The sequence below is a fragment of the Takifugu flavidus genome, chromosome 22, assembly GCF_003711565.1.
Source record: "Takifugu flavidus isolate HTHZ2018 chromosome 22, ASM371156v2, whole genome shotgun sequence".
NCBI lineage: Eukaryota > Metazoa > Chordata > Actinopteri > Tetraodontiformes > Tetraodontidae > Takifugu > Takifugu flavidus.
Window position 1 is genome coordinate 503605 of NC_079541.1, and position 10967 is coordinate 514571.

General features: G+C 59.5%; 1 protein-coding gene across 1 annotated transcript; it reads left to right on the forward strand.

Moving 5' to 3' along the window:
- Window positions 1-209: 209 nt before the first annotated feature.
- Window positions 210-10956, forward strand: gas2l3 (growth arrest-specific 2 like 3). Its single transcript, XM_057022640.1, is given in 10 exon segments — window positions 210-314; window positions 1050-1094; window positions 3100-3183; window positions 3185-3287; window positions 6413-6516; window positions 6600-6741; window positions 7047-7110; window positions 7204-7345; window positions 7872-7976; window positions 8951-10956. Coding segments are annotated over 9 exon segments (2076 nt in total). The 5' UTR covers window positions 210-314; window positions 1050-1070; the 3' UTR covers window positions 10259-10956.
- Window positions 10957-10967: the final 11 nt, after the last annotated feature.

Genomic DNA, 10967 nt, shown 5'->3' on the forward strand with positions numbered 1-10967 from the left:
GTGTGTGTGTGTGTGTGTGTGTGTGTGTGTGTGTGTGTGTGTGTGTGTGTGTGTGGCAAGCTAACAAAACAATCGAGGCTTTGTAAGAGGGTCCCGCCATGGCAGGATTGTAGGCTGGGGGGGCTTAGTGAAGCGTAACCACTTCATTAGTCAGGCTCTCCTCCCCGCCCCCCCCAGCCTTCCTCCCTCCCCCTCAGCCTCTCTCAGCCCTTCCCTCCCTCCCTGCTCACTCCCTCTGGACAGCGCCGAGTGCAGGAGTGTTTTGGTGCTGCTGAGACTCTTCTGGCTGCTTTAGATTCTGCTCTGGTTCTGAGGTGGGTTCTGTGTTCCTGTCTCCTCGTAGATTCAGTGACATCAGAGACACGGCTGTGGTCATGCTGGTGGGGGTCTGGTCATGCTGGTGGGGGTCTGGTTGTGGCTGTTAGGGAAGCATCCATGACTTGTGTAACCTGCTTCATCTGTGTGATGTCATCAGCCCATCAGTGTTAAATCTCTAGTTCCTGAGGTGATACTAGTGTGTGTGTGTGTGTGTGTGTGTGTGTGTGTGTGTGTGTGTGTCTGTGTGTGTGTGAGTGTGTCTGTGTGTGTGTGTGTGTGTGTGTGTGTGTGTGTGTGTGTGGGGGGGGGGGGGGGGGGGTTATTGCCTCAGCTGTGTTGACCAAATGATCGGTGTTATTAGCATCTGCATGCTTGTGATTGCCCCCCCAACACCCACCGCTTGTCTCTGTCAAACAAACCCCCTCTGGGAGGTGGAGCGGCTCATCCTTCATGTCCCCCATCACCCCCCAGCCCTGGAAACGCCTGCTCCACCTCTGGGACGACAGTCAGACTTTAGGCTGCTTCCTGTAGCGTTCCCAGCAGGAATGTCAGCGGTTGCTGGCGGCAACAGGTGCTGCCCAACGTCTCCTTCCTGCCATCTTCTCTAGATCTGAGTTTGAGGCCTGTAAACCTGTTAATGTAAACCTGCTAATGTAAACCTGTGAATGTAAACCTGTTAATGTAAACTTCTAATGTAAACTTCTAAACCTCGTATCAACTCTGTTTTACAGAATGAAGTGAGTAATCAGCTGATGGCTGTCCAGGCTGGCATCCAGGTGGGTTCACTCCTCCAGTCTGGAGACACCTTCACTTTGATCCTCGTTGTTGCTTTGTTCTTCTTCAAGATTGTTTTGGTCATTTTAATGCCCCCCCCCCCCCCCCCCCCCCCCCGCTGCAGCTGCTGGGGGGGTCTGTGTTATGTTCCATCGCTCAACCTTCCAGGAATTTATCCACACATTTTTTTGGAAGGAGTGGGTGGAATGTGAACAAGCCCCCATCCCAACATTGAAGTATCCAACTTCCAAAAGTGTGTGTGTGTGTGTGTGTGTGTGTGTGTGTGTGTATGTGATCCAACATGGTCCCTGCTGCACCAGGTCAAAGGTTAATAGTGAAACACTAACTAGCTGCTTGGTTTAGATGGTGTCTGTTACTTAAGCTGGTTTGATGATGAGACTTTTGGATCTCCAGTGAGTCTCCATGGAGACGCGCAGGCACAGCTCTGCTCAGAGCTCAGTGCTCATTTAGAGCACCGTCACATCCAGTAACTGCCCCCACTCTGATGGCTCTACTCAGCCCGGCTGAAGCTCATGGAAGCACCGCCAGTCCTCCCCAGTCCTCCCCAGACCTGCCCAAACCTCCTCAAACCTCCCCAGACCTCCTCAAACCTCCTCAAACCTCCCCAGACCTCCCCAGACCTCCTCAAACCTCCTCAAACCTCCCCAGACCTCCTCAAACCTCTCAAACCTCCCCAGACCTCCCCAGACCTCCTCAAACCTCCTCAAACCTCCCCAGACCTCCCCAGACCTCCTCAAACCTCCTCAAACCTGCCCAAACCTCCCCAGACCTGCCCAGACCTCCCCAGTCCTCCTCAAACCTCCTCAAACCTCCTCAAACCTCCCCAGACCTGCCCAGACCTCCCCAGACCTCCTCAAACCTCCCCAGACCTCCTCAGACCATCTCTTCCTGATAAATGCTGTTGTTTGTCTTGAGCTAATCTGCTATTAGTTTTATTAGCGGTTCCAGAGCTGAGCTGAACTGGTGACTAAGCTCTTCACGTTAGTTCTGCTCATTTAATCAGGTAACCCGACGCAGAAGAAACGTGGCCATTGTTCACCCCCCCCCCCCACCACCACCACCACCACCACCCCCCCGATCGTGAACCAACCGCAGGCTTTGGTTATGATCCTAAAGGTCGCCAGCCAAGAGCGTGAGAAGGGAAGCTCTGAAGCTTCAGAGTTGATCCAAACAGAACTCTGGTCTGATCCACATCGGAGCTGTAACTCTACACCACAGCAGCTCCCAGTTCATCCCACTGGGCTGGTGCCCCCCCCAGTTCCTGCTATTGATCGTCGTTTCAGGCTGTAACTAATGGGTGTCAGGACACACACACACACACACACACACACACAACACACACACACACACACACAGCACTTCCTGTGGCTGTTATCAACCCAACACCTTCAGGGGAAATCCATCAGAATCTGAGCGTCCAGGTTCTAATTAGTCTGAAAGCTGCTGGATCAGGTGACTGAGCTGGATTATGTCAGCAGCATCTTTACGTAACCTTAACAACCGCTGGACCTTCTCACCGCTCCAGTCCGCTACCTGTGGGGGCGGAGCCTCCTGCTGTCAGGTGTTTTAAAGCACAGCGCCCCCTGGGGCTGGAGGCTCCTGCAGGAGGTCCACAACAGCCTCTTTGTCCAACAGCCAGAACATTTCCTGTTTTTAGCTCCACAAGTCCGGTTAATTCCTCCACAAGAGCGGCCTTTGTTCCTCCACACGTCCTCACGGCTCAGAAACATGTGATGACGCAGAGATTAGAGGCTGGAGCTCACAGATGTTGCGGGGGTGTCGTCTCTAAGGGTTATGTAACATCTGGACAAGTTGTCATGGGACACATCTGCTGCTGGTTTTCACATCTTCCTGCCACCTGACGTCAATCGGATGGGAAAATAGGACATTTCCACGTTGGAGGAGGGTTCCGGATGGACACCACAGTGGTCTGGAGCTGCAGAACCTTTAGGAACCACCTGAACCACCTCTTCTTGCACTTTGCAGGTTTGTTTTGGAGAGAAGTTCAAGGCTCCGCTGTTGAGGCCCAGATGCCCTCGCAGCCCTTTGGCCCAGCGACATGGTCCCCCTCCTCGCGGACGTCTTCCAGTACGACCAGTGGCTGGCCGTGCGGCACGAGGCCACCCTGGTCCCCATGCAGGAGGACCTCGCCATCTGGCTGTCCGGCATGCTGGGTGAGTTCAGACGAGGCCTCTTCCTGCTGCTAGAAGGTCTCCACCAACATCCGCTCGAGCACGTGAGAACATTTGGCTCCAGGGCTGAAAGGGCGACGCAGAACTTCCACGTAATCGGACTCGAATGCTGCCATTTCTGAGCAGGTAACAAAAAGGTGAACAAAGGATGACGGGAGGAAGCAGATCTTGATCTGAGCCCGTGTGCTGACCTCCTATTGTCCGTCAGGAGACAATGAGGAGCAGCAGAAACACAAACGGAGTCTTTGTTGACACAGACGGTTCAGTTTTTGTTAGACGGAAGGTGAGAAGGTGGAGATTCAAGGGAGTGAATGGGAGCTCCGTCAGGCTGGAGGTGGGACAGGATCACGTAGAGCCCAACCGGCTCGGGTTTCAGCCCTCGAGCCTCAGAACTCGTTCTCACACTCTGGGCCTGCTACCTTTAGGGTCCCCCACCCTGGTGGGCGTGCTGCCTCTAGGGTCCCCACCCTGGTGGGCGTGCTGCCTCTAGGGTCCCCACCCTGGTGGGCGTGCTACCTTAGGATCCCCCACCCTGGTGGGCGTGCTGCCTCTAGGGTCCCCCACCCTGGTGGGCCTGCTACCTTTAGGATCCCCCACCCTGGTGGGCCTGCTACCTTTAGGATCCCCCACCCTGGTGGGCCTGCTACCTCTAGGGTCCCCCACCCTGGTGGGCCTGCTACCTTTAGGATCCCCCACCCTAGTGGGCCTGCTACCTCTAGGGTCCCCCACCCTGGTGGGCCTGCTGCCTCTAGGGTCCCCACCCTGATGTGCCTGCTACCTTTAGGATCCCCCACCCTGGTGGCCTGCTGCCTCTAGGGTCCCCCACCCTGGTGGGCCTCTAGGGTCCCCACCCTGGTGGGCGTGCTGGCCTCTAGGGTCCCCCACCCTGGTGTGGCCTGCTACCTCTAGGGTCCCCACCCTGGTGGGCCTGCTACCTTTAGGGTCCCCACCCTGGTGGACCTCTAGGGTCCCCACCCTGGTGGGCGTGCTGCCTCTAGGGTCCCCCACCCTGGTGGGCCTGCTACCTCTAGGGTCCCTCACCCTGGTGGGCCTGCTGCCTCTAGGGTCCTCACCCTGGTGGGCCTGCTGCCTCTAGGGTCCCCACCCTGGTGGGCCTGCTGCCTCTAGGGTCTCCCACCCTGGTGGGCGTGCTACCTTTAGGGTCCCCCACCCTGTTGGGCCTGCTGCCTCTAGGGTCCCCACCCTAGTGGGCCTGCTGCCTCTAGGGTCCCCCACCCTGGTGGGCCTGCTGCCTCTAGGGTCCCCCACCCTGGTGGGCCTGCTGCCTCTAGGGTCCCCACCCTGGTGGGCCTCCTGCTGCCTCTAGGGTCCCCCCCCTGGTGGGCCTGCTACCTTTAGGGTCCCCACCCTGGTGGGCCTGCTGCCTCTAGGGTCCCCCACCCTGGTGGGCCTGCTACCTTTAGGTCCCCCACCCTGGTGGGTCTGCTACCTCTATGGTCCCCACCCTGGTGGGCGTGCTGCCTCTATGGTCCCCACCCTGGTGGGTCTGCTACCTTTAGGATCCCCCACCCCTGTGGGGCCTGCTACCCTAGGGTCCCCCCCCCTAGTGGGCCTGCTACCTCTAGGGTCCCCCACCCTGGTGGGCCTGCTACCTTTAGGGTCCCCCACCCTAGTGGGCCTGCTGCCTCTAGGGGTCCCCACCCTGGTGGGCCTGCTACCTTTAGGATCCCCCACCCTGGTGGGCCTGCTGCCTCTAGGGTCCCCCACCCTGGTGGGCCTCTAGGGTCCCCACCTGGTGGGCGTGCTGTGCCTCTAGGGTCCCCCACCCTGGTGGGCCTGCTACCTTTAGGGTCCCCACCCTGGTGGGCGTGCTGCCTCTAGGTTCCCCCACCCTGGTGGGCCTGCTACCTTTAGGGTCCCCACCCTGGTGGGCCTCTAGGGTCCCCACCCTGGTGGGCGTGCTGCCTCTAGGTCCCCCACCCTGGTGGGCCTGCTGCCTCTAGGGGTCCCTCACCCTGGTGGGCCTGCTGCCTCTAGGGTCCCCCACCCTGGTGGGCCTGCTACCTCTAGGGTCCCTCACCCTGGTGGGCCTGCTGCCTCTAGGGTCCCCACCCTGGTGGGTCTGCTACCTTTAGGATCCCCCACCCTGGTGGGCCTGCTGCCTTCTAGGGTCCCCCACCCTGGTGGGCCTGCTGCCTCTAGGGTCCCCCACCCTGGTGGGCCTGCTACCTTAGGGATCCCCCACCCTAGTGGGCCTGCTACCTCTAGGTCCCCCACCCTGGTGGGCCTGCTGCCTCTAGGGTCCCCACCCTGATGGGCCTGCTACCTTTAGGATCCCCCACCCTGTGGGCCGCCTGCTGCCTCTAGGGTCCCCACACCCTGGTGGGCCTCTAGGGTCCCCACCCTGGTGGGCGTGCTGCCTCTAGGGTCCCCCACCCTGGTGGGCCTCTACCGTCTAGGGTCCCCACCCTGGTGGGCCTGCTACCTTTAGGGTCCCCACCCTGGTGGACCTCTAGGGTCCCCACCCTGGTGGGCGTGCTGCCTCTAGGGTCCCCCACCCTGGTGGGCCTGCTACCTCTAGGGTCCCTCACCCTGGTGGGCCTGCTGCCTCTAGGGTCCTCACCCTGGTGGGCCTGCTGCCTCTAGGGTCCCCACCCGGTGGGCCTGCTGCCGGCTCGGGTCTCCCACCCTGGTGGTGGGCGTGCTACCTTAGGGTCCCCCACCCTGGTGGGCCTGCTGCCTCTAGGTCTCCCACCCTGGTGGCCTGCTGCCTCTAAGGTCCCCCACCCTGGTGGGCCTGCTGCCTCTAGGGTCCCCACCCTGGTGGGCCTGCTGCCTCTAGGGTCCCCCACCCTGGTGGGCGTGCTACCTTTAGGGTCCCCACCCTGGTGGGCCTGCTGCCTCTAGGGTCCCCACCCTGGTGGGCCTGCTGCCTCTAGGGTCCCCACCCGGGTGGGCCTGCTGCCTCTAGGGTCCCCACCCTGGTGGCCTGCTGCCTCTAGGGTCCCCCACCCTGGTGGGCGTGCTACCTTTAGGGTCCCCACCCTGGTGGGCCTGCTGCCTCTAGGGTCCCCCACCCTGGTGGGCCTGCTACCTTTAGGGTCCTTTGGGTGTTTTTGGCGTCTCAACCTGGTGTCTTCTTCCAGGTGAGGAGGTCAGAGCCGAGTTCTTCATGGAGGAGCTCGACAACGGCGTGAAGCTCTGTAAACTTGTTGGCGTGCTGCAGACGAAGGTCGCCCAGAGCTGCCCGGTGAGTCAGGCAGGACAAGGACGCCCCCCAGGGGCCTGGATGAGGCTGATCTTTGGTCCTAACCCTAACCTCTCCATCGGCAGCTCTTCCCCGTCAGGAAGGTCACATGCAAGCGCGACGCCTCTCCTGGTTCCTTCTTCGCTCGTGACAACACCGCCAACTTCCTGTCATGGTGTCGCCACATCGGCGTGGAGGAGACCTACCTGTTTGAGTCGGAGGGACTCGGTAAGAGCTTTAACGTCTGGGAGATTGGCCCCCCGGGGGGTGGGGGGGTGGAGGTGGGAGGTTGACGGACCCCAATGAGCTCTGCTGCTTAAGCTTAATGGTTTTAATGGGATCTGTGGAGGAGAGCTGGAGCAGATCCGCCCTGAGCAGATCCGTCCGCTCGTCCTGGACGTCCACAGACGGACGGGGAGATTTAGGAAAGGAAGCCAAACCTGCTCCCCTCCCCCTGCCCCGGGGGGGGGCTCTGGGGGGGCTCTGGGGGGCTGCAGCGACCTGCTCCTAAAACTGGACTGTTGTGTTTTCAGTGCTTCACAAGGAGCCCCGACAGGTGTGTCTCTGCCTGCTGGAGCTGGGACGCATCGTCTCCAGGTACGTCCAACGTCGCACAACAGAATAATAATAAAATAATAAAATAATAATAAAATGTGTCGCTGTGCTCCACCCCCTCCGTGTGGCCTTCAGGTACGGCGTGGAGCCTCCAGTACTGGTTAAACTGGAGAAGGAGATTGAGCTGGAGGAGTCTCTGATGTTGACGGAGGAGCCGCCGCCGGTGGTCAAGACCTTCAGCGTGTGCTGCCAGCACGGCGGCCTGTACCCGTCCGGGGTGGGTTCTGACCCGGCCAGCAGAGCGGCGCCGCGCTGCCTCCTTTAGGCGCCGGTGACGTAAAAGCAGCTGATGCTCCGTGTTGCAGCTGATCTCATCACACAGGACGTGCATGTGCGACCCAGTTGAAGGGAGGCCGCGGTTCCTGCCCCCCCCCCCCCCGAGGGGCATCAGCAGCGCACGTGAAGCCGCTGATGCCTGAACAACAACAGCCAGTTTAGCAGCTACAGCCGATTAATTATGAGATAACGGGCGCCAGAAAAGGTTCCTAAAATGATCGTGTTGGGTGGATTTATTACCCCTCTGGGCAGATTTATTACCCCTCTGGGCAGATTTATTACCCCTCTGGCTGGATGAGGCTCTAACGTGTTTCAGAGCTGAGATATCAGGACTCCCTGGCTCACGTGCACGAGATCCCAGGACCTTAACGTGGCTCCTGCTCCTTTGATGTTTCGGCCACTTCCTAAATCTTTTTCTGAGGACGCCTCCAACGCGATGTCCTCACGATGTCCTTTTGTCCCCGTAGGACCAGGACGTGGACGAGCCGCCCTGCAACTGCTCCAACAAGGTTTCCATTGAGTACCTCTCTGAGGGACGCTACCGGCTGGGGGACAAAACCCTCTTTATCCGGGTGAGTGCAGCGAACCTACAGGCTCCAAGGTGGTCATCCAGGCTGGGCTAGCAGGTTAGCAGCAGCAGGGCTAGCAGGTTAGCAGCAGCAGGGCTAGCAGGTTAGCAGCGGCAGGGCTAGCAGGTTAGCAGCAGCAGGGCTAGCAGGTTAGCAGCGGCAGGGCTAGCAGGATAGCAGCAGCAGGGCTAGCAGGTTAGCAGCGGCAGGGCTAGCAGGATAGCAGCAGCAGGCTAGCAGGTTAGCAGCGGCAGGGCTAGCAGGTTAGCAGCGGCAGGGCTAGCAGGTTAGCAGCGGCAGGACTAGCAGGTTAGCAGCGGCAGGACTAGCAGGTTAGCAGCAGCTTCGTTAGTGTAGGATTGACTCAGAGGTTTTCAGCTTAATCTTAAAGGTCGAGGAGTCGGCCTCCTCCCCAGCAGGGGGAGCTAAAGACTCGGCCCCCGTTCTAGTGAGGGCAGAGAGACCTACTGGGGTCAGGGGGCATCCAGACAGAAAGCTCAGCTTGTCCCCGTCCCAGCTTGGACATTTGTAAGCTTGTGACGGTGGTGGACGGTTACATCATCATGACGCCCAGTCTGAGGACTCTGGCCACTTGAGGAGCTCTTGTCTTCTACCGTCTGTCCTCTGCTTGTGTCTAAAGTCCTCTCACCTGTCCCCTCACCTGTCCCCTCAACTGTCCTCTCACCTGTCCTCTCACCTGTCCTCACCTGTCCTCTCACCTGTCCTCACCTGTCCTCTCACCTGTCCTCACCTGTCCTCTCACCTGTCCTCTCACCTGTCCTCTCACCTGTCCTCTCACCTGTCCTCACCTGTCCTCTCACCTGTCCTCACCTGTCCTCTCACCTGTCCTCTCACCTGTCCTCTCACGTCCTCTCACCTGTCCTCACCTGTCCTCTCACCTGTCCTCACCTGTCCTCTCACCTGTCCTCACCTGTCCTCTCACCTGTCCTCACCTGTCCTCTCACCTGTCCTCTCAGATGCTTCATGGGAAACACGTGATGGTCCGTGTTGGTGGGGGCTGGGACACGTTGAGGGGCTTCCTGCTCAAGTACGACCCTCTGCGCGTGCTGCAGTTCACCACTCTGGAGCAGAAGATCCTGGCCTTCCAGAAGGGACCCCCCTGTGTGGGGGGTCACCACGGCAACACAGCTCCGCCCCCTCCTCCTGACATGGACCCCCTCTCTGCCGTCAACAAACTGGCGTCCTCCTCTTCCTCTTCGTCCTCCTCCTCCTCCTCCTCCTCTTCTTCTTCTTCCGTCCCCGTATGTAAGCCGGCGCCTGTGAGCGCTCCCGGTCCCACGTGTCGGTCCCACGCCGCCTCCCCCGCGTCCACGCCGACCTTACCCAGGAAATGTGTGGCGCCGACCGCTAAGAAGACCCCCCAGGGGTGGCAGCCGTCTCCTAGGAAACCCACGCAGCTGCCCCTGCCCGTCTCCACCAAAGGTTCTTCCTCGCTGCCCTCCAGCCCCGTGGCGTCCTCCCGACAGATGCTCAGCCCGGGGCTCCATCGCAGAGCTCTGACGCCGTCCTCGGCCCCCGCCGATCTAAGCTCCGCCTCCAAACTGAAGCTCAGACCGTCGCCAACCAGCCCGGCGTCTCAGCCCCGCAGCCCCGTCTGCCCAGAACCGTCCCCCAAATGTCCCAAACCGTGCACGTCCCCCACTGCCTCGGCGTTGCCTCGACCCATCGCCGTGGCAACGCGGTCCCTGCCCAGTAAAGAGGAGCGGCCCCCGTCAGGCGCCAGTCAGCGCTCTCGCCTCGCTCAACGCCGCCCCGGTTCCCCGGCCTCACGCCTCCGAATAGAGACGGCCAGGCGGGTCCGGACGGCCCCGAAACTGGCAACAACCCAGCAGCTGAGGACGGTTCCTTCCTCCCCCCAAAGCCACGCCCCCACGCCAAGCTCACGGACGGCCTCGCCGACCTGCACCGCATCGCAGAGCAAAGAGGCCAAGGTCAAGGCGCCGGCACCAAACAAGGCGTGGGCGGCTGCCCCGCGCTCCGCCGCCGTCCCCGGGCGGGTCCCCGGGGGCCACGCAGACCCGCCTCCCGCCACCAGCAGAGCCAATCAGAAAACGGCGGCCACGGCTCAGAGGGCCGGTCGAAGGCCGGCGGGCGCCACAAACGCCACCAAGTCCAGTTTGAAGTCTGAAGCCAGTCCAGGACAGGTCCAGAAACCCAGTAACCACGGTAACAAGATGGAGTTCAAGAAGGTCCCACAAGGTTCTGGGGGGAGACGTGTGGAGCCGTATTTTGAGATGAACAGTGGGAGGAGACAGAGGACGTAGCGGCGTCTTTGGCCACGCCCCCAGCGGCTCCAGCTGAGCTTCTCCACCTTTTTACGTTATTTAATGGTTATTTTACGTTTGAAATGTCTGTTTTTAATCTTCTTTCCTCCCTCTTTCAACACTAAAACTGCAGGTTACATTTTATTTCTCTCGTCTTCCAAACGTGGTCGATTAAAACTCGCCGTCGTCACGGTGACGCCCAGCGTCTGCATTTAAACCTATAGAATCACTTTATTGATATTATTTTGCTTTATTTGTAATAATTCTGCTTGAGATGAAGGAAAAATGACTTTAAACTGTTCCTGGATCAGCCAATAGTTGAAACACTGCCCCCCCCCGGACACGTCTGGTCGTAGACGGTCTCCGGAGGGGGGGGGACGCCACCGTTCCAGCGACCCTCCGGTCACGTGCCTTGATCAGGTGTGTGTGTGTGTGTGTGTGTGTTTTAACGAAGATAGTTGCACTCGTGCTGTCTGAGCAGATGAACTACTGACCTGTGCCGCGGGGCCACTGCGCCCCTGGTGGCGCTTCTACTGTCCAGATGTTTTAATGACTAAAGTTTCCGTTAAACTCTAGTTTTCTGTGTGTGTGTTTTTCAGTGAGGCTTTTTTCTTTGGCACTTTACAGAAACTTGTGTGTTTGTCAGTTTTTAATGTTGATGTTAATTTGACCAATAAATGGAAACGTGTTTAAAAGTGCTGCTGAAGCT